General features: G+C 37.7%; 1 protein-coding gene and 1 pseudogene across 1 annotated transcript; both read left to right on the forward strand.

Annotated features, from left to right (window-relative positions):
• The window catches only part of LOC124302544 (angiotensin-converting enzyme-like), a 28,297-nt pseudogene extending 27,752 nt beyond the window's left edge, over positions 1–545 (forward strand).
• LOC124302543 (uncharacterized) lies at positions 365–10,164 on the forward strand. The gene is made up of 3 exons (XM_046758814.1): positions 365–563; positions 7,953–8,085; positions 9,690–10,164. The coding sequence occupies exons 1-3, from the start codon at positions 555–557 to the stop codon at positions 9,797–9,799; spliced, it is 252 nt and encodes an 83-aa protein (XP_046614770.1). The 5' UTR covers positions 365–554; the 3' UTR covers positions 9,800–10,164.
• The last annotated feature ends 14,642 nt before the right edge of the window (positions 10,165–24,806 follow it).

Consider the following 24,806-nt stretch of genomic DNA (forward strand, 5'->3'; position numbering starts at 1 on the left):
ATAATTTGTTCCTGCATGCAATTAACTCAATTATTATCTTTCTCAAAACACTTTTTTGAGCGCTAATGTATATACTTATCGTAACGACGCCAATTTATTCTACGAGGAATATTTTTCCGGGCATAAAAACTGGGCTCTTCTCACTGCGGTAGTGAAAAAAACGAGAGAAAAAATAAAAAAAAAAAAAAGAAACAGGCACGAGGAAGGCGAATTTCGCGCTTCCGGAATCCGGCGACAACCCTTCTCGCCCGATTTTACCCCCGGGGCTCAGGCCACCTTGACCGTCACGTGGATAACCGGATGGCGGGGGGGCCCGTGGCCTCCGTCGGATAGATATAAGTCCCAGTCGGGCCCCCACCTTGAACAGAACACGATACCAAGCTACACAGTGTGCCTTACCCCTACGGTGCGAACAGTTGTTGTAAGAACGCAACCTGCTACCTCAGTAAGTTTACTCGTTAAGCCGGCGAATCGAAACGACAGTGCGGGTGAAAAACGAGGAAAATTCAGTAAATCAACGAAAAAAGAAAAAAAAAGGAAAACTACAAGACAACATGAAATTCGTAAGTATACTCGTACAATACACGGTATTTGGAAAGGCTTTACACACCCCCTGAAAGTGAAATGAAATCTCGGGAAATGGTTTCTTACATTTGATACAATTTTCGACATTTTTTTTACGAGACGTGTTTAGGTTGACGTTTTTTTTTTTTTTTTTTTTTTTTTTTTTTTTGTCTTTTTAACAATAACGGAGGAAGCGTTACTTGTACGCATGGATGATAATTTTAGAACATCGTGTTTCGTCATTGCGTCGTGTCTCGAGTTCACGTATATAATAAGTACGTATATACACTGACAAGTGTGTACGAGGCGAAAACCGTGAAGAAATTTCGAGCGATCATGTAACTTCTCTTCTTGTCTTGCGTACAGTTGTTTGACCAGTAAAACTCCCGTCAGGCGAAGACGTCGTAAAAAATAAACGCACGCTCGGCGAGGATTGTCGCAATGAAAGTGAATATAAATATAACGACGTAATTTATACGGGATGATTTTGCGTCGAGACACTTCGATCATTATTTCATACTATATTATATTACGTAGTCATCGGTGCTGACAAGTTTCAATCGGAATTATCCGTAAACCTGTCGCGTTTTACAGTCACTGTAAATTACCCTGGTAACAGTAAATATCGAATTTATGCTGCTAATTTTACAAATGTTAAATTTTTTTCGCAAATTCCGCCGCCAGCTGTTAATCGCAATTGTTGAACCTATATTTAAGATAGATTATATTTCGATAGTGGGTTTAAAAGTTTAAAATTTGACCCCGAAAGTATTATTCGCGATTTTGTAACTGTATATATAATGGAATAAAAATAAACAAGTAAATAATTACACGAATCAAGAAGGAAATTTATGAAAATCAGGTATATTCAATCTTTCGTAATCTTATCGGTACAAGTTTGAAAAAGAATGAATTGATCCGTGTCTGTTTGACATTATATAGTCGAATACATCAAGATTGCGCATACGTTAGACGTTTGTTGATTTTTATTTAAAACGAGTAAACTGCCTTGACCGTTGATCGGGAACGAGATAAAACAAAACTTTTCGTCTCCGTCTCCGTCTCGTTCTTGAAATTGGTGTTAAAAAAAAAAAAAAAGAGAAAAAAAAAAGGGAATCGGCAATTAAAATGATTCGCATAACGATGATGCTGGCAAACGACAAACCGAGCAAATCGTAGTAAAACGGTGATTCATTCATGCAGAGATAGCGCGGCAAATACACGGCAATATCGCGCGTATTATTATAGCCCTCGGCAAAACAGGTCGAACCCACGATGTTGGCTTCGGCCTTGCCGGAGGCGTGCGGAACACGCTTCCAGGCTCTTAAAGAGGAGGATGTTGGATGACAGTCAACCGGAGGAAGGGGAATGAAAATGGCCCACTGACACGGTCATTCATTATTACGATCCTTCTCCTCAACGGAAAGATTTTTATCCCGGTCGGTTTAACGACGAAGAAAAAAAAAAATCAAAAAAAAAACACACACACACACACGTTTGAGATTTCTATTTTCTGACAGCTCTATTTTCGTTTTCTAATCTTTCGAAAAGGTCATCGACAGTATAAATCCGGAATTCGATGAGATTCCACAGGAGCTTAGGTCGCCATCTTGAATTTATGATTCAAGTCAGAAAATATAGATCGTGGAGGAAAAATTGTCACGGTCAAAATTTTAGAGAATCTCAAGTTTTTTTTACAGCAAATTGTTTTATTCCTATTTTTAATCGGAAGTTGAAAATTGGCGAGTCATTTGGCGAAAAACTTTTTTTCTAATAAATTCAATACGGCTGTCGAAGTTACTGCACAATTACTGAATTTATTTCACTGGTGTAAATTATGTTTTGCTGCAATATTTTGAATAACGAATCATCCGATTCTTCGATCACAGTTAAGATTATCCAGATCCTCCATTTTCATTTTGTATCTAGAACGGCGGATTTATGGGTTACGGTGGCGAATGAAACTAGTTAGGAACCGTGCCAAGTGACCAATTACATCAGAAACTTCTTGCACTATACAGAGGTAAAAAAAAAAATCCCTGCAACTGTCTCTACGACAAATAAAAATCGTCCGTGAAAGGCTCGGCCGCTTGTTCAGGGTTCGCTTTCATGTCGTGATCAGCGATTATCGAGTGTATCTTGTACCGGGAAAAGTAAACTAAATTGGTACTCGATATTCGAATCGGTTAAAAAATCAATCGGAATTGACGATTTTCGTCTGTCGTTCAAGTAGCGTATTTTTTTTTTTTGAATTTGTTGAACGAAATTGTTTCTCTTCATTCGCACATTTTTCAACTCAATATTTTGGCCTGAATTTTGTAACTCTGGGGTATTTGGGATCGCTGATCACGAATTTGAAATCACAATTTAATAATTTCTAAATCCAAGATGACGGATCCGATACGGCGGACATAAAATGGGGGAAAAAAAAAACTTCGAAAATCAAAATTCGATAATTCTGACCGAATCTTGTTACCCGGGAGTTTTTGAGCTTGCAGAAAAGTATCAAAGATAATTTGAAGATGATTTTTAGGTGGAACACTGATAATTCCACCGTGACTGAAAGACTTAAGCATTAAAACGAAGCTTTCGGGTTTTCGTTGAACTCTGGTCCTTTTTTTTTTTTCTTTTTTTGAGAGCGAGTTACCAAAAATTATGGTAGCCACAAGCCGGAGGTCTCCGTCTTTCCGTCTCGCTTTGACAGCTATAATATCCTTGAACTTTTCTTCGTTGTCTTAATGGGCATACTTACACGTATACTCGCAATAAAACTCGCGGTTTGTCCAGAGTCAAAGGTATTTGCTTCTTGCACCGCACGATCGGCACTGATAGATAAGGAAATTATTATTGTGTGTAGGTATAAAGCGTATCATTATACGTTGTGCAAACCGTTGTTCTGCACCGGCTACACCTAAAACACGTCTCGTACTTTACACACTCGTGTGTACATACATATTTATATATAAATTTATACACGTATACACGCAACGGCACGATTAGTGAAATCTGTCAATCAATTCTACACTTTGCCGGGTATATTTCGAACTTTCGTTATTTCTCTTCGGTGGATTAAAACGAATGAAATTAGTTCCACTCGCCACTTGCAGCACCGATATCACGTATCTCCGTCGTTACACGCGTGTCGCAAATTATCGTTCGTTTTTCGGCTGTCTCTTTATTTGAAAAAAAATTGTCCTTTTTTGCATTATTCACACAGAATCTCGCTTCCACCGTATCGTTTCAAACATTCAGGATTTTGAGGAGGGGGATTTGATTTGGCGCCGTTTAATTGCAACTGCCTGGCATTCACGATCAGCTGAATTCCACCTATTGACCAATATCTGCGATTTGAGTTCTCCCGACGTACACGCGTCGAGTCGACTCGATTCGGTCAACCGTGACTATTGAGCCTGGATTCTTACGGACAAGCCCCGACTGTGTTCTCTAGCCTTGCGTTTTGCCGCTGAACACAGTATCTGATTCCGACACTCGAGAGATCGGGTTGCGAATTCGCTCGGCACGGGGTCTTGCGGCTAATAAAAGGATGTCGGTCGGTGTTACTTCACGACGACTGCACAGTGCGAGAAATAACTCGAGTCAATTGCAACGCGGCAAGTATCGAGCGGCTTGTATTCGTAACAACCGGTGGTAAATGAAATTTGCGAAAATATTTTATAACCCCGAATCTTTGCCTTCGTATAAAAGAAGACGTTCTTTTCATTTATTACCCACACGTACGAATTTCATGTCGCGGTCTTGTGAATTTTTATGCTTCAACGATCGGTGATTCTGTTTATAATCGTGTCCGGTTTGGGGGATGTTGAAAAAATCGGTCCTCAGCCACCGCGGACGTTGAAGCGCAAGTCGGTTCGTTGAACAAACTCGATCGGCACTCCGCACTTTCACATTTTACCGATCGTGGATTTTAAGCTGTTTCGGTTGGATTACGCGAAGACAATGAGACTGTTATGCTCGGCGAAAAGGAGGCGAGGTTGGTTACGCAAATATGAGGACAGCCGTAAATATCGTATCGCGAATTTCTTGATTATAGATATAACGTAGCTGGGAGTTTGCAAAATCTCAAAACTGCAGCGCGAATTTTCGGAAGCTGGACGTCGATCGCGATACTTTTTCCTTTCAAAATCGAGACATCTTTGTCGTAATTTTTCGACACGCGATATTCGAGGTTGCAGAATATCGCGGGAATTTGAATTTCCCGCGTCTAGCTTGTCATCGTGCGTATCTAATTAATAATTACCATCCAACATTCTTCGCACATTTCTCGTTGCGGAATATAACGATCTTGTCCCTCGGTCGTGTAACGCGACAATTAATTGTCACGCTGCGAGACGTTTGTGATAATTAAACGGGAAAACGTTGGTTTTAAAATTGCGATTAAATTGGAAAAAGGAAACTTAAACTTCAACTTGCGAATTGAAAATTTTAGATAAGAGATCTGCGATTGGGATTAATTTCGCATTACAGCCTGATATGCCGAGGCATAATACATCGCACGAGTCTAGAAAGCATGTCCAATATATCTCGGCTCCACTGGGCGAACGTATCGGCTGCCTGCTGCTGCATTAATACCTTATAAATTATCGTGTGGAATTAACGGTAGTCGGTGTGCGGTTTGCAGGCCTCATTATGCTCACACCTTAATTAATTGATTCATCCGTTTCTTAGGTGTATTTAATCGAAAATACAAAGCAGTGGTATTAACAATGAAATAGTCGTATATCTACGTCTATAATTTGAGTATCGTTCGGTTATACGATTCCAATTTCTGGATGGGTCTGAAAATGTAGAAGGATTGGAAAATTGAAGGGTCACGTATTTCGGTTTCATGGGGGCGGGGTTTTAGTTTTTTAATTTTGAATTATTTAATGGCGAAAGTTGAAGTAAAGATGTCAAACTTTTACGAATTAACAAAGTTTCGAATTGCCGGTAACCCGAAGGCTCGAAATTTCGAAATGCAAGATTCTGATAATTCAAGTTCAGATAGTTGCGAATAAAATTTCGAAAAATTAAGTTCGACAAAGTGATATTCCAAAAATTAAAATGTACTCGTACAGCGTAGTTTGTTCAGCGGATGCGTGTAAAAAGTCGGTAAAATAGATCAAAGTGGTGAATTTTCACCAAGCCAGAAATTCATAGAACTGAAAATCTTGGATCATTCGGAATTTCGATGTTTCAAATTTATTAATTTTCCCAATTTCAGAACTTTGCATTATCTCTTTTTGGAACTTTGCACTTTCGGAACTTTGAGCGTCGAATTTCGGACGATTCGAAACTTTGCATTTCGACCTTCCGCGTAATTTAAAATCGATTCGTATGTTCAAAAAAATCCACACTGCCATCCCTCTAATTTCTAATCTTTCCGACTTCGCAACGTTAGTCTAACTTTGTGGATTCGCAACGCGGGTGTGCAATCGCAGAGCAATGCTTATTACGTACGGTGTCTAATCGCACGTCGAACAAACCCCGTGTAGTACAGCGTAAAACGAACCAGCACACATCCGTACGTGAAGGTTCGAAAGGTACGGAATAAGCTGCATGCTCTGTTTTGCACAGATAAGTCGCACGGTCACACGGAAGTCCGACGATCAGCTAAGAGTGCCGCTCACACCTAATCAACGCGTCTATTTCCCTCGAAGAAATTGAAAGACTCTTTCGTTTCTTGTAAAAAAAATGTTTGAATCTATTTCCCGTGAACGGAATATTCCTATTTCTTGAATTTCCAAAGTGAAAAATTTTTGACGAATGTTTAACTTGTACGAATAATAACCTGGAACATGTCCGATTGCAATATGAAATAATTTTGCGATTGTCGTTATTTTTTCGTAAATCAGGTCGCGAGTTATACGCAACCCTCTAGAAAATACAGGTTATTCCTAGAAACATAGCGAATTTCTTTTCCCGACCCGTGAAGAAACGAGAAAGATCATTTTTACACCGCGAAGGCGGTGTTTCGCTGTAATAACGGTTATCGATAGATCGTTAAATCGGTTTAGCGAAAAATTCATTATAATTATCGAGCCATTGTTCAGGAACACCTTATAGAAATGTGAAAGTATAAAGATCGCGATAATGGGCCCACATGTTGCGTCTGGTGGCCCGTAAACACACGTCTATTAACGGGGATAACATAAACCTGGAAATTAAAACTCGCCTAGTTTTCTTCCTTTTCTTCCCTTTCTCGCAGCTCGAACAGTGAAACTAAAAATTAGCAACCCGGGTGCAAAAGCTGCGGTTCGTTTATTTCTTTTCCGAATTAACCCGCGATCGGATCTATCTTCAAAATATCAATCCAACTCGCGAATTGATCGGTTGATATATTTTCGGATCGTTTCAGGGGACAAAGTGAACGCATAAAAAGTGCAGACTGCGTGCACAGAGCGACTGGATTACGAGGAGTAATTATGATATTGCCGTCGGGACTTTCTTATTTTGCAAATAAACAACTTTCCCGCTTCCCGTTGCGGGCCTGTTATTAGTTGAAATAATATTTCTCACAATGCCGCTACGGGTGTACATAAATTATTTACCTGTCGGTGTAACACTGATCGTTAATATTTCAACTTGATTGCGATAATTATTCCGGCTACAGAAAAACGTTTCAAATTTTATAGCTCATTACTTAATACTGAATAACATACGGCATATACGTTACGTATTAAAATCAGACAAGCTTAAGCGCGAAATGTTTCTGCACATCCGAAATCGTTACTCAAGATGTCTTCTTTGCAACTTGGTTTGAACAATTTCTCCGAAATTCCAAGCGAGTTTCTCACGGCGTAAGATTTTTTTTTTTTTTTTTACATTTTGATTTTTTTGACTTCATCTCCCGCTCGTTTATTTGTTTTATATTGCCCGGTATTACGTACACTTGTCGCGATACCATCGGGTTTGAATTTCTTTATTCCTTTTTCATTTCTCTTATTTCTCTATAATTCCCACGTGTGTAAGAATCAGTTGCAGAAGTTCGTTCAAACCTCGAATATACAAGACTCGCCTAAATTTCATCTCAACTTTGCGTGTCGTAAAGTTCTTGCTTACCGCGAATAGAGAAAATGGGAAAAAGGGAATCCAGCAAGACGTCGGTGGAATTTAGCGAACGTGTTTACCAACCGCAATAACAAATTTTTTACAAGTCTCACCTCGATGGGTTGTAAAAATTCGAAAACACGCAATATCGGATTTTACCAAACGCGTAAACTCTCTCTCTCTCTCTCTCTCTCTCTCTCTCTCTCTCTCTCTCTCTCTCTCTCTCTCCTCTCTCGAAACAAACTCGCCGTATCAGCCACGCGTGAAAAAAAAAAAAAACAAGAACAAATTTTTGTCCAATGCTCAGCGAATTTAAACCCAGGAATTATTGTGCTTTTCAGATCACCTTGGCAGTTTGTTTCCTCGCCATCCTGGCCGGCGTCTTTGCCCAGGATTATTACAGACAACTATATGCCGAAATTGGATCCTACCCTCAGAGGAGTTCGGGCCTTAGGGACCCCCGATCTAACCGAGGTGAGGAGGAGGAGGAGGAGATTATCCTGACTTTTTAATTGCAAGGAAGCAACGAATTAATCTCGTTGTTCGGTGATAAATTCACGTGGGAATACCTGGTCCTGTTTTTTTGGTTAAATATTTGTCTATTCATTCATTCAATCGCTGTGGTTTGTTTCACTTTTTGTAAATCGTTGAGGCAAAAAGTCGGAGAAAAAGCATCGAATAAACGATCAACTCTTAAAATCGTTACGGTTGTTAATCGGTAGACCGTAAAAGATGAGAGTGGACTTGTTCCGGTATTCCAACATCCCAGAAAGAAAGCAGTGACGGTGAAAATTAGAAAAATTTTTCCAAAAAATCAACCGAACGATAAGTTTGTCAAAATTTCGCGCCGTTAGCTTTTTCAAACTGTAATTTATCGCAGAGTCGTTAAACGTTTAGAAAGTTTTATTACATCGTTTGTAAAATATTTATCTAACCATGTCATAAATGTGTATATCGGATTTATACACAGATATACAATTAAATAATGCAACGTTATGCAACAATTTTATAACGATCGACAACCGATTTCGAATAAAATACCTCAAGTTTCCACGCGTGTATGAAAAAAAAAAAAAAAAAAAAAACCTTTAATTTGGGTACGGTGAATTGTTTTTTTCCTACTTTATTCATTTTTCTTCGTCTTGGAATTTTCATACAAACTTATAACGTAATAACAGAGTGCAAAGATCACGCGGCTAATGCATTTAAATATATCCTTTTATACGCACGCACTACGCATTTCGTGTGTGAAAATATCAATCTTACCGATTTCAAATGATTTATAATAAATGGCCGGCAGTTTCTCACTCGACACTATATATATGTAACACAAATAGTGTAACACTCGCCTGTAATTATTTAACGTCAATTATAAATGTAACATGTTTCAATTACTTGATTACCGAGACTGCAGTTGCTAGAATATATATATATATATATATTGTATGTATACAGTACGAGAATCCCGATACGCTACAGTAAATTTTAAAACAACTTTATGCACGCCAATAGTCATTATTATAGTTAATTTATTAAACGTTCTGAAACTCGGTGTAGATACATTTATACGAATTAGTTTCTTTTCGTTTACATTTTTGCTTCTATTATCACCTTTTCCAGAAATTTGTAACCGTATAAGTTTAACGATCGAATGACTTATCATTGACAATACGGTAATTTTCAGCAGGATATTTCGTTTCCTGAATTCATCATGCCTACTTCTTTGTTACTATAAACGGTAAAAACTGTGCACGGATGAAATGATAATCGGATTATAGATCTTGTCAATCTCGTTACTCGTATGATTAAATTCAATAGAAAAATTCTTCCGGGCTATAAAATAAAAATATCGATTTTGCTTGACACGCGAAATATCTTAAACGATAAACAAGTTCTGTGGATACGTAATGAAACAAAAGCGGAATCCGGCATTGGCGTCTGATTAAGTTTAATTAATTAATCGACTCACGTGGAACGAGAAATCGAAAAATGATTGGTAAAAAAAAAAGTAAAAAATTTGCGTACAATGAAAAACGAAAAGTTGAGGGTGGTGTTAAAGAGGGTTAATTTGGTCCTAGGTCCAGTCGTATTTCCCGCCGGTCCACCGTCACCCAGCGATGAGACAAGCGGCGTGATCGTCGGTGCTAGTGGCTACGGATTTGTACCCCCAGGTAACCAGAAATACTGAGATCTTCGCCAAGGTTGCAGGGAGTAATTAAGGAAAATATGAATCAACGAAAAATGGCAAAATTCAGAGCGTCGCGTCGATCCGAATGCGGGGAAACGACGCTAAGATTCGATTCCGCGCATTCCTAACATACGTTGTATAAAAAAAACATACGTCCGTACATATGCATATGTGTACGGCATACACACACACACATGAACATACATGAAACACTTGGACGCTGTCTATCTGTATAATATTTTTTACAAATTATAGACGAATTAATTAACACTCTCTCTCTCACTCACACGGACATTCGCAAGCACAAACAAGTCACACTTTCACAAGCACTTATTTATAAATAAACGCTATTTATGTTATCATTATTGAATAACCTCTTCAGGTGTGTGTTTTTCTTTTTATTGTTGTTTCACTTATTTTTTTGTTTTCTTATTTTGGGTGTGTTAAAAACTTACCCTGTGGCAGGGATATTGTATATATATACACAAATTATTACTGCATGGTGCGTCGATTATGATTGTTCGAATTTTTTTGGTTACTTTTGTGGTTGTGTGTGTTTTTGTTTCTCCTTTTTGTACGTATGTATATATATATATATATATACATTTAATCTTATCTACAATCAGTTTGGGACGGTATAATTAATTTTTCCTGACAAAGCGAAAGTCGTCGCACAATTGCAGTCTGGTGTACATAGCACCTGTAATGTTGTACGTTATAAATCACTGGGAAAAGGTAGAAGACCCCAATTAGTTGGGTAATTTACTTAACAATTAAAGAAAAGAACAAGGCAAGAAAAGAAAAAAAAAAAAAAACATCCAAGACGAAACGTGAAACAAGGTGAACGTATATCTTGCACGATTAGTATAAATGTTTAACAAGTTGTGTGTCTGTTTTATATGTTGTGAAAAATTGAACGAATGCACGATGTATTTAAATATCGTATTTTTTTTTTTAATTTTTAACACCGTTTTGCATGATTTTCCCTGGGAGAGAGAAAAAAAAGTTGGAAAAAAAAAAGAAATTTTACATACCATACGATAAGTACCAACCCCTTGAAACGCATGCCAGTTATAAAGGTAAACACAAAATTCCTCCCCTATTTCCCAAAAAAGCACTGGTTTAATTGTACGTTGCACAACCCCCTAAGTATTTCTGTGGTGTACTAAAAATTTATGGGGGTGCAGGTTGAAGAAAATCTGAATTTTTAAGACGAGACAGATATTTTTAAACATTGATCTTATTCGTTCGCACGAATAATGCATTATGTGACAAGGGAATAAAGTCGGAGAACTCATATTTCCCGGAAACGCGGGAGAAAAGTGTCACATTTTTCCCGCAGATTAGGGAAATAAAGTTAATAGGGAATAATACGCTACTTTTGTCCCGTTTTTCAGGTAAAAAAAAGTTAACGTTACCGTCGAGTCGGGATTAAAAGTTTTTATTAATAATTCGATGGACTTATACCGTCTGATATTATAACAACGAGCCTTGAACTCAGCTCGACGACCCGTCAAACGCGGTGAAGTAACCTTCGTTTATCCATACGCGAACCATAAAGTAGATGTATCAATATTATACAAGTGAGAAGAATCAAGATATGCGGGAATTGGGTAACGACGCTTTACACACACACACGCGCAGAGAAACGCGCGTATAAACGCGAATATTTTTGCCCGGGGTTAAACTTACAGTTGCACGTATGCGCAACGTTGTTACATGAGAGTTGAATGATCTCTGGATCGCAATGCCTGGGTCAAGTTCACATTTTTCGCTCCGGGCGATCCGCCTCAAGGTTAATAAAATTAAAAAATAACAAAATCTGAGTCAGTAAGGCCTGATTGCCACCCATTCGCTTAAAAATGAAAATGTTGTCTCAAAACAAAAAAAAAAAAATAAAAAATGTCTTTATTTGAGTAAAGACAGAATTTTTGGACGATGTTGAGATCTTTTGGACATGTTACAGAAAATGAGTCTTTCTTTCTTTTTTTTTTTACTTTTTCAAAGTTTTCTTCTCGCAACGTGAGAATAATTGTACACTGAGGAAAGTTTGATTTCTTACGGTAACTAGAAAAATTGAGTAAAACAGGTATCGTTTAAAAAACTGTTCGAATATTGTTGGAATCACGAAAAACGAGCTACGCCTAACAACTTTGCGCTATCGTCGATCCTTTTTTGGTTGTTGGAACGCAAAATCAGTTTGTGAGGTTTACTCTACTTTTTTAGTTAAACAAGGCTTTAACGTCAATTTATCGTTGCGAGAGCATTAAATTTTCGCAACAGTTGCAAGAAACTCTAGCAACAGCGATCGTAGTGAGGAAGAATAATAACGGATACTAGACTTTCAGGTAACAGCAAGAAAACTAATTTTCATATTCTACCTAGAACTATATTTTTCGATTATGGTAAAAAATGATAATAGTTAAGGACCGAGCGGTAACCGGAACTAGAAATTTCTCTCCGTATTCAAAATAAATAGCGGTAATCGATTTTTCATAAGATATTACCTCCTATTTGATGAAAATCAAGATCGTATAACATAATTTACGGAAAAAGCGAATGAGTTAAACCGGAAACCGGTCGCTATATCCGTACAAAACGTTTGCCTCGTTAATTTAATTCGTTTAATTTATCGGATTGTTAGCGTATATCATATCATATTTGTATTCATTCATAAAACAATCCAAAGCTTCGTGTTCGGTCTATTATATAATGTGTAATAACAGTATTAATAGACGCGAGAAATTCTTGGGATTTTTATATGTTAATTGTTGCAACGCGCCTTTCAATTATTACTACACCAAGTCAATTCCCGCCGCTTAATTTGCGTATCTTGTCTACACGTGGAATATACGCGCATACTTTTACCCACTTTGTAATTATGCACGCTTCACGTATTTATCGTAATGTACCCATGGCTTACACGTGTAAAAGAGACACACACACGTTCGGTGGCTTCCCACGCCTTGACCCACTGATTGTAAACTGCGACTTTGAGCCAAATTTACCAGAATATTTTCATTTTATTGTGTATATATTTATACATATACCAGGCGTTTTGATTTATTCCGGATGTTTAAAACACCCCGATTCCTAAATGTGCCGATGATCAATTAATTGATAAACAAGAGTTATCGAGAACATAACGATCCGCTCAAATGCGCAGGATCAAAAAGTTGTCGCGGATGCGATATTTCGCAAGAAGCTTTCGCAACGTCGGAACAAGTCTTATTATTACAATTTTTGCGGAACGTATTATACCATAATTACTTTGCAATTACTGGATATTATTTTAAGTATTTCGGGATTTCTTTTCTTTTTTTTTTTTTTTTTATGGTGCAGCTAATTCAGTTGTTCACACAGCTGAAACGATTCTTGCTGATTTAATTTCAAATTGACCGTAACTAAACGTCACAATTTACCTTCCACCTAACGGCAAAGTGTGTCGTGGAAGAAACTCGGAATTTTGCCTTTCAATTTTCAATCACGAGGCTTGGAGCCGATGTGATAACCGGTCAGTCCAGAAATCGTTGAACTACACGAGTGTGTGGTCAATAATTAATCGACAGGTGTGTTCGATGCGTGAATCGGATTTAAGATGATTGAAAATCGATATCGGATTCCAATATCTAATATCTCCGAAAGCAGGATCATCCAACGATCGATTCTACGATCCATATAATAATCGAATAAAATCAGGCTTGATCTCAAGTTTTGGCAAACATGTTGTGAAAATAATTTAACCTGATTATTATTCACGTCATCGAATGCAACGATCAGGAATATCGTAACGTTAACAAGACTCGTGTACCGTCGTTTTTACGGCCACGGAATTATAGAGTTGGTATATAAAATAATCCGCGGTTTAAAGTCACGACAATCTACAGAGTACAGTCGATGTTACAGACTGCGGTGGCGTGTTTTACTCTCTTTACTCTTGTCTGCGTAAATTGGTATCCTGCATGCGGTAAATACCTTGCCGATTACACATATCGCCACGTTTTCAATCGGAACACCTGCATTCTCGATCTCGTCGATCGCTGACGAAAGTTTGATCGCAGGTCTCGATCCAGTCGAGACGGAATCGCACGCGAATATGTTTGGCAAAAGTGAGCGAAGATGTAAGTATTCGCATTTTTTTTGTTTTTTTTTTTTCAATTTTTGAGAAGTATCTCCGAGACGGCTATAAATCACGCGAAATGTTTCGACCTTATAACGATTGCCTCGGCGACTTTGCCGAAAGTGAGAAAAATTACTTGTTTAGGATAAATTTTCGCCAATGACATCGTATTAAGCGAGTGATTGTTAATCATCATTATGATAATAATCGATCGAGCCGCGCGTATCTCACGGTCAGGAATCTCGAATATCTTTGAATACATTTGTGAATACCAACATATTTCGGTGAAGGTCACCTCGTTGGTTTGTCTAGTATCCTAGATAATATGTATATGCATATTATAACTGGTCAATTTTGTATGGGATTAAATTATAAACGTTGTTGATATTCCGAAAACGCAATACCGCCTGACTCAATCGCGGTGACGATTGTTGTTTATGCGCTGTTATGCGCTGTTTGTTAAGGACATTGTTATTGCAAAATGTCCACCTTCGCCTCGTTAAATGAATAATTAATTAAAAATTCACGGTGAAATTTTGCCGGGCTCGAAAGCAATTTGACCGAAAGCTACGCTCCTGAGTTGAATTTGATAGAGAGAGGAGGGAGAGAGAGAGAGAGAGAGAGAGAAAATAACAAAAACAACAACATTAATAATAATAAATATAAAAAAATTATCAACACTCAGAGAAATTTTTATTTCCAGTTACCGCTCAGTCCTTAACTATTTTCATTTTTCACCGTAATCGAAAAATATAGTTCTAGGTAGAAAATGAAAATTAGTTTTATAGCTGTTACCGGACCGTCTAGTATCCGTTACTATTCTTGCTCATTACGATCACTGTTGCTATATTTTCGCGTAAGTGTTGCGAAAATTTAATGCTTGTGCAAGAATAAATTGACGTTAAAGCCTTGTTTAAATAAAAAAGTAGAGTAAACCGAACAAACTTATTTTGCGTTGCAATAACCAAAAAAGGATCGACGATAGCGGAAAATGGTTAGGCGTACCTCGTTTTTCGTAATTCCAACGATATTCAAACGGTTTTTTTTAACGATACCTGTTTCACCGAATTTTTCTAGTCACTAGAGCAAATGAAATTTTTCACAGTGAAATAACCAAATTATAAGAAGAACAAAGAATTCTGATCAGTTTGCTGATTTCTCTAGATAATTTTCAACCCGAAAGCGTCGAGATGAATAATATTTTCCTGAATTTTTGAAAGAACTTTGTGCGAAATGTGTAGAATTGAATATTCGCAAGGTGGGAAATGACGAGTGTTATGTAAAATTACAAATATAATCCTCGTTTCTAATTTCGAGGTGCGCGTATCAGGAGGGTGGAAACAAAGTAGTATGCAAAACCCGTAACGCGAGATTCGGGGCTCGCGTTTCTCCCGCGAAGCGTCTCTTTGTCCGTTGGTGATGAAGATATTAACGGACAGAGGAGTATTTCCATAATCCTGACGGACCTAATTCGTCGAGCCTCGCGAAATGAGGTACGTCCGAAATTCCGACTCCGGATTGACCCGGCAACCGTTTCGACCCTTATTTTTAGCTTAAAACGCTCCGAAATTGGCCCATATTTAATTATGACGTGTTAATTGCTACCCCTCGGGCTTGATCCTCCCCTCCTGCAGGGGGCGAGAATTCGACGCCGCCCCAAACTCGACGCAGAAAATGAAGTTTTCCTCTCCGTACCGACCTTCGGCACCCCGGACGAGAGACTAGATGCTCACCAAACCCTCTTTTAGCCAAGTTTATTCTACGTCGAATCCAGCGCAGATGCCGCGATAACTCGACGCTGTTTCGACAGACGACGCGCGTCTTGTTTTCAAAAGTTGTGGAATCTCAAGGAGAACGCAACAGGAACAGGAACGGAAAAAATAAAATAAAACGATAACTTACGAACGCCAGGAGAGTTAGAAATTGGTTTTAGAATTTTCGTAATCGTTTCTAATGACTTCGTTATCTCGGTTTCAAATTTTATTTGGATATTAAGTACGTCTTTCTTTGACTGGTTTGAAGAAATCCGTATTTCAGGATTTTTAAAATAAAAAGTTTTCATCGTAGCTTGGAAATTCAATCGGGAACAAAATTGAAAGAAGTTGGGTGAGTTTTAAAAAGTTGTGCGAGATTCCAATTGCCAGTTTTTAAAGATTCCACAGTTTTATCAAAGCCAGTCAATATCGGTCAATGTTCAAAGACTCGACGTAAATTTTCTCAAAACTTTCATTTTCTTTATCAATATTACTACGAGTTCAAAAAAAAAAAAAAAACTACTAAGCAAAAATAAGGCTGACTTCGTATTCACTCCAACATCACACAATCCAACATAGCATTATTTTTATTTGATTTGTGGAATTTTTTTACTCTAAATAATTGAAAAAGTAGTGAACCGATGAAAGCGAAAATCCGATCAGTTCTAAGTTTGGAAAAGTCACATCGATTGAGACCAAAGTGATGAAAAACCGATGACTCGTTCTCTGGATGTTGTCGGAACAAAATAATTTCGACGATCATCTGAAAATGATTGGAAGTGATTCTCTAAACTTCAAAACGAGGAGATCTGGTGAAAAGTGAACTTTTCATTTTCGGGTTGATAACAATGACATCAATTTTTCTCTCAAAACAGAGAAACGGAAAGTTAAAGAAGGAAATTCGTCTCTTCGAACTCCCGACCGCCTTTCTCAGGGGAAAATAATTAGTAAACCGGGCAAAGGGTTGACCGAAGCTTCGTCGTCGTCGCCGCCGCGTCCCCTAAGTGACTTTAAATGAGCGGGTCCTGGTCTTCGGGTCTCACCTGCCGGTCGACCACCGGTAACGAGAAGCAACCCACTTCAAAGCGGCTAATTACGACCCTTATCGCCTCCGTTTCACCCCCTAGACATTTGGCCTAGGATAGCGGACGGCCCTTGATTAGCGACTAGCTTGACCGGTTAGCCGAGATGATCACACTGCCAAGGAGCGTGATTCTATTAGAGGGTCGGTTCCGCAGCCTTCGTTATGATTAAATCGCCCGAGCGGAGCAAACCGCTCTTCTCTAGCGAAACGACACTTGGCGGGAAGAAAACGAGACGACTTCCGGCCGACCCCCGATTTTCGCCCCTCAAATCCGACAACGAATCAGCGCTTCGACTGCCTTTCGTCTGAGGTCGGTGAATATAAAATTTTACACGGGGAAAACCCGGCCGGGCATGAGCGCAAAGGCTTTTCTTAATTGCTCGCCTAATTTCCGCGTAGAGGAATTCTGCACGAGTTATTGAAAGTAACTTGAAACCTTGTAAAATCATCTGAAACCGCTTGAATTTATTCGGATTCGTGAGTTGAAATGACGTGAATTGTCGGATGATACTTGAAATCGGATGATATCATTTGAATTTATGGAATATCTAGACTTGAAATCATTTCAAGTCACACCGAATCGCTGAAAGACATTTGAAATTATTCTTAACCACCTGAATCCATCTGAAGTTACTTAGAATCGTCTGAAATCGTCTGAAACCACTTGAAATCATTCCAGTTCATGATTTAAAATGACCTGAATCGTTACTAATTTTCATTTCGTACCTAGAACCATATTTTGTCGGTTGTGGTAAAAAATGAAAATAGTTAAGGACCGAGCGGTAAACGGAACTAAAGATTTCTCTCAGTGCGCAAATCGGAGGCACGCTTTTCGCGCCCGGCGAGGTCTCTCCGGTCAGTTTGAGCAGCCCGAGGACCGGACATCAGAGGCTTCGCCACCCCTGGTGGGCAACCGAGCGTGCAAGCCCAGAGATTGATATTGTGTTTAAAAAGCGACAAGGCCATCTGTCCACCCGCCCTAGGAGGCCGAGCGACACTTAATTAAAATCCTCGAATAATTTCGTCAACTCTGGTGGAAACGAATTTCTTTGAAATTCACCGGACGTGAAACGTACGTTGAGTAATATCGTTGAAAGTTTAATTGAAAATTAGTGGTAATTACGATCGAAATGGATAAAATTTTATGATTACGAAAATAAAATTCTAACCGCAGTTTACGACCGATCTTATATTTTATCAAATTACTCAATTGTTCAGGCGATGTTATTAACGAAGAGAATTTTTTTATGCGAGAATTCACATTGATTTGATGATAGATTTGTTCGATAAAAAATTGTCCAAAGGTTGAAAGTTTTTGGTCAATTTTCAGGATAAACAACAAAGAAAAATTTAATATGATTACCGGAAGCGATTTTGGAATTTTTTTCCGTACAATTTTAAACGATTTCACGTAACGTGAAGAAGTTTTTGGGGAATTTTAGTAGATTTTCGATAATGAAATCGTTGCATAGTGAAATTTGAAACAATTCGCAAATATTTCGACAAATTTTGTGTAATTTGAGCAGATTTCAAATAATTTCAATAATCGTTTATAGAATTTTTAGGATTCCACAAGATTTTCGGGCTTTCTAGATGATGTTTAAATTGCATGTTATGAAATTTATGTACGTGCGACGAAACTGCATGTCGTTTGAAAATAATTCATCAAATTCGAGAAGATTTAGCTTTGTCAAACGAAAATTATTTGGGTATTCAAAAATTTCATACGATTCCAACAGGGCACGAAATTTATTTATTTATTTTTTCTTACAGAACTTTTGAAAGAACCGCGTGTGATGTGAAAATACCTTACGAAATTCGATGATATTTCACGCGATATCAAAGATTATTTGTGATTTTGAAGATATTCTGGTATTTTAATAGTTCGAATATGATTTCCAAAAATCTTAACTAATCGCATAGTCCGGGATTTATTATAACTTCTACCAAACTGCCAGTGATTTGAAAATTCTTTACCGGATTTCAAATATCGTCAACCCCTCGATCAAAGCAGTTTCACCAAACAGGGTGAGGGTTGAAACATATAGATATCTGCAAAAAACAGAAACTCGATTCATCGAATTTAAAAAAGGGTAAAATCGAAGTAACGGAGAAGTAGAAAAGTAAAAACGTGAGAAATTCAAAATCGTGAAAAAATCGTACAGCGTTTTAAAATTTTTTCTTTCATCGTTTTGATCTTCGTATATTTTGTCTTTCGGTGTTTCGATCTTTCCATAACTCTACCGATTAGATTTAATCGTATTTGAGGATTCGATATTTTCTTTCTTGCATCACATCGGCCGTTCTACGGCGTTTCACACCAATCCGCAACAAAGCTCCCCTTCTTTTCACCGAATTCAAAGTAACGCCGGCCGGTCTCACGGGTCGGTTTTCGAGGTGACGAAGGCGGGAATATGGCCCGGGGCCGTGGAGAGTCGGCGTCGACGGTGAAACAACACAGTTGGCGTTTGTCCACGTGACTTGTTGGCTTACGCCAGTTTCCGACCCGCACCCTCGGATCCGACAATCTGTGACACGCGACCCCCTTTGTTCCCCTGGACGCAATATCCTGTCAGATTCAGAGTTTGCCACTTGGAGCGTGCTCCGCTCGCTTTGCCGAGCTCGAAAGTATATCCCATCCATCCATCCATCCATCCATCCGGGCTGAAACTCAACTCAACTCCACTCCGCTCGAACTCTAAACACTTGCTTTCTTAATCACGGCTTACATCCATTCCATACCCCGCTTCAACAGACCGCATCCGGCTATGAAATTACTATCGGCATTCATTTCACCGAAAGCCTCTGCACACTGCACATAATTCACCAAGTCGCGGTGCGTTTCTTTCGCGTGTGCACTTCTAACCATCCGAAATCATTCGAAAGCGGTAGAAAGGATATTCATAATCCCGCTGCAAGTTGTACGAAATTACTTGTAATTTGTTGAAAAGATTTTTCATTTGACTTGAAATAGTCGGAAGTTGGTTTAGATCGGTAAAGAAAGGATGTTTCGTCGCTTTTGAGTAAATCTATATCGTTTGAAATCGGTGGAAGGAATCTTCCGTCGTACTTGAGATTGTCAGAAATTATTTCGAACACAATCGAATGGGACCACTTCGATTTCTTGGAAGTCGTGCCTTGATATCATCTAAATCATCATTTAAAACAATATGATTCCATCGAAAGGCATGATTCGACGTCATTGAAAGTGACTAAAAATCATTTAATGTCCGCTGAAAAGCATTTAAATTCCTTGGAAATCGCGACTTGGAATCATTGAAAATCGAGTCAACTCGTTGAGAATGACTTTAATTCATCGAAAGTTATAACTTGAAATCGTTTAAAATGACCAGAAATCACGTGGAATCATTGAAAGACGCTTGAAATTAGCTGAAACCGCTTAAATTCATTGCGAATCGTTTGAAGTCAGTTGAAATCATTTGAAATCGGTGGAAAAGGCTCAAAACGGTATTTGTAAAAAAAATGTTCGACGCATTAGGTGAAAAAAATCTCTAAAAATCACGAAACATTGCGGGGATAACCAAAATTTATGGGAGTGGATTATCGGTTTCCTAGAAGCCCGGGTTCGTTTTTGCGATAGCGAATCGTCGTCCGCGTAGACGATGTGTAAATTCCGTTCATCTCCGAGAGACACTGCAGGCAAGTTTCTCAGTGTGAAACATAAGCCTGCGTTTTGTTGCCGACGTTGTTTAGCCAGGCATCAAGTTAAACTACCTAGAAAGCATCTTATTAACATTTCTTATCCGTCTTACAACGGCTTTCCTCACGTCCGTTGTACGTAGACACTTTGCACGGTTAGACTCGCCAACATTTATGGTAAACCTGCTCACGTTTCTTCGAAATGCGTAAACGCATCTCGGGAACGACTCACTCGCCGAGATTAAACGGACGCTACTTACTTCTCACTTTCGGTGAAACCTGCCGATCCGGGTTTAAAAAAATATCACAATCTTGAATCGTCGCTGTACAAGAATTACCAAAGATAATCTACTTTCGATTAAATCGGTTATTTTTCCACCGATTAATCGAGTACAATCGATTAGGTACTTTTCAAACTCAACATCAGACAGATTCGATTTTTCTTTTCTCCTCGCAATAGATTTTTATTTTTTACTCTCACGAAGGATGCAATGCAATATCAATTTATTTCATTAAATTACTATCAATTATTATCATTCTCTTATTCACTAAGTACCTATTTGATACAACAAGTTGATGATGAATGAATATTTTTAATAAAACTATAAACTATCGAAAAAAAATTTCCGCTATTCAGACTGCGTATTGGAATTTACGAAATTTTGATTTCATATTCACAGTGTCTAAAAAAAAAATACGTAATTATCGATGAATCGATTAATTTTTACCGTTTCAATCGAATCGTGTTCGATTATTTATTTATTTTCTTACCCTATAAATCTATGCATCGATTATTTTTAGCTTAGACGGCTGTGCTCTCAGGAAAATTATTATCCACTCGATTTTATAATTCGTGTATTTTATTAATTAATTCCCGAATTCTATAATGCGATTTTTATGCTCTGCTTTTGTCGGTTCGGACAATCTAACACCGCTTAAACATATTTCGCACGATTTCAAACAGTTTAGAATAATCTTCAAAGTAGTTTTTATTCGGAAGAAACCTTATTCTACATATTCCTAATTTATAATCATCCTTCTATTTGTCTGTTTCAGCTCACTTCGGGTTCTACAACTTCTACTAGACGAGTCTTACAAATGTTTCTCGATAAATGGAAAATGGATGAAAACTCGAGAGGTTCCGAAGATCGATTCGATGAGCTCATAATAATAATAATAACAAAAAAAAAAAAAATTGAAACCAATCGCGGTTACGATATAATTGCAAGCATCACGGTATCAAATTGTCATCCGACCGAAAAAATGTTGAATGCTTTCTTCTTTTTTTTTTTTTACTTATTACTATTCATACACTGAGTAAAATTTTCAGCTGCAGTGATCGACAAAAAAAATCGATCAACTATCCAAGAAAGAAATTGAAAAACAGTTAAAACGAACGCAATGTTCGACTTGTATCGCTGATTTTTCTTTTTCTCTTCTTTCGTACAAGAATATTTTCTCACCACGATTACAGCCATAAAAATTTTTCTCAGTGTAACTCCCGCTCGTTATTATTTCCTGGTTCTGCGTTGGTCGGATCGAAACTCGGTGAAGTTTTGAAATCGTTTAGCATATTGCGGTAATTATTAACCGACCAACCGGCCAGCCTTCTTCCTTATAGCAAACAAAAAAATATCGATTTCACCTGTTCACCTCGTTCGCTTTGCCGCACACAAGACGATCCTTTGAATACCTCGATAATCTCGTTTAATTAGCGCACAAACGCTAATATATGAATCGGTCGGGGAGTAAAACGAACGTGGTAATAATTTGTTCATCGTAAAGGAAAGTAGCAGGTAGAAAATTTTTTATTTTTTTTCATTTCGCGTGCGTTCTTTCTTTTACAATGCACAGGGAGCGTTACTGCAACCGGTGAAAATCGAGGTGTGATATGTACGTTAAAGTCGTATTGCATTGAAGCGTGTTTTTTTTTTTTTTTTTTTGTCTTAGCGATTTTATTAATTTATTGTACCTACGTAATTAATTAACGTACAACCATAATTCTTTTCACTTTTCATATCTCTTTTTCATTTCGCTGTTGTTTCTTGTTTGTTTTCTTTTAACTCCTCATCTTTTTCTCGTAATTTGTGAAAAGTTGAAACGCTCGCGTCACGCGCCGAGTAAATTTCTAATACTTGAAATTCTCAAGGCGCAATTTTTCATGCCACGGTACGTATCAAGTACCGAACAACCGGACAACTATTTCGCGTTCTGCTTGTCGCGAAAACTAGATAATACAATGGCACATAATAATCGTGCAACACGTCTGTCGTCACATTTAAATTGCACGGGTGAACAATTTTGCCAATTATTATATTACATACCGACTGTTCAAAATTTTCTCTCCCCCCCCGTCGCCGCCACTTCAGATCGTAAATCTTTGGCAAAATGTACAGCTGCAAGTCTTACACCTGCAATACATATTTAGCAATTTGTCAGGTTAAACCTTAAAACAATTTTTCGCAACCATTCTAAGTCGCCGGAACTTTTTTTATTCATTTATTTATTTATTTTATTATTTTTTTTTTTCTCTCCACTGATTTTGTACATTTTTCTTCTCTCTTTCTTTTCACCTAATTTTATTTATTTTTTTTTTTTCGCCGTTTACGTATTGCGAGAGATAAATTTTCTCGATTTAACAACCCAGAATGAAACGGGCAAATCGACCGTACGTACGCGTGTTTACTTTCGAAAATATAAACCACATATTGTGGCAACCGTATATTTATTACAGTGTGTGATAATTTACGAGCATGAACGCGGAAAGTTGGGCCGTTTTGTTTAGTGAAATTGAAATTGTTTTTTTTTTTTTTTTTTTTTCGATATCTAAGAATTTCCATCGCAAGTTTGACGTTTTTTAATCAACCCACGTCCGTACTTGCCTCATTTAATTTAATTGTTATTTAATGATCGTAAGAATCTCGAGCACCATATAGGTAAATAATTATATTGCACGACTATTATACACCGATAAGGAATTTTCTTCTCTCCGTATTGATTCTTTGTTCATGATACATGATATAACAAACCGCAATTTACTACCCGCAGAATGTAATATGTATAATGCATGTTCATGCACAACTCTGTCCATAATATCCATTCTGCATGAAATGTGGGCTTGCAGAAAAATTCTTCAGATATCATACGTGCATATATATATATACATATATATATATATATATATATATATATATATATACACAACTACAGTATATGATATCGGGTATCGAACCGCAACTCTACATATTATATACAGTGTTGCTGATGCGGGCAGATTTCAAACCCACAGCCAGGCGTTTACTTTACGTTCCTGTCTCACCGTCTAGGCAAATGTTAATTTCATTTTCTTCTTTATTAGTTCTATATACCTTCGGAATTAATCAAACAACTTTTTTTTTTTATGTGTATTGTATTTATTTGTACAGATGTTGAAATACGTTAATATATTCATAATATTACGGTATGTGTAATGTATATTGTATTTATAATATTATACTTCGCGTGAAATGGAATTTATTCTTTGTTTTCATTTCGATGATTTGAAAAAAAAAAAAAATCATTGAACAAAAAAAACACACACGCAAAACTCAAAAATATTTCTGTTTCATTTCACAACAAAGTGAAGGGTGAAACATTCTTGGAATAATTTTACGAACGTGCTGCGAAATTTCACATCCGTTAATCGTTATTTTCGTTTTCTTTTTTTTTGTACAGAACGATCGATGTGCAAACCAAAAGTAAAAAAAGAAAAAACGTATGAAAATGAAAATAAGTTGCAAACGAATAAATTGCGATTAAACTTTGAATTCGAAAGGTTTGCATTGCAAAAAAATAACAATTTTTCAACCCTTATATATATATATATATATATATATGTTATTGTAAGGCGTGCGAATATTTTGCGAATATTTCCAATGTGTATAATATATGTAGATGTAGCAATTTTGCGCAGTTCCGATGCAGGACCAGACGACCGTAGTCGGCCAGAGGCTGGGAACTGGCAACCCTTTCCAATCAGAGTCTGGAGTTAGCAGCTATACTATAACCCAGTGCTAACAATCAGTGCGTGCGTTTTGATGCGTGAAGTTAGCAGTCTGTGTGCCTTTCAGGTCGGTGTGTTGGTAGACATGCCGACCAACGCACCTGAAAGTGAAACTTCATTGAGCGACTGGACTGCCTAGCTCTGAGCCAAAGGGAGGGTCAAATTAGCTCAGAGTAAACTTTACACTCTCGAAAATCAGCGACCTACCGACTGTCCGTCCTGCCAAATAATTTCGGGCCAACTGCGCAGGATGTTTAATGCCTGCAGATACACTGAGAGAAATTTTTAGTTTCGGTTACCGCTCGGGCCTTGACTATTTTCATTTTTTACCGCGATCGAAAAATATA

Source organism: Neodiprion virginianus, chromosome 4, assembly GCF_021901495.1.
Source record: "Neodiprion virginianus isolate iyNeoVirg1 chromosome 4, iyNeoVirg1.1, whole genome shotgun sequence".
In the NCBI taxonomy this organism is placed as follows: Eukaryota; Metazoa; Arthropoda; class Insecta; order Hymenoptera; family Diprionidae; genus Neodiprion; species Neodiprion virginianus.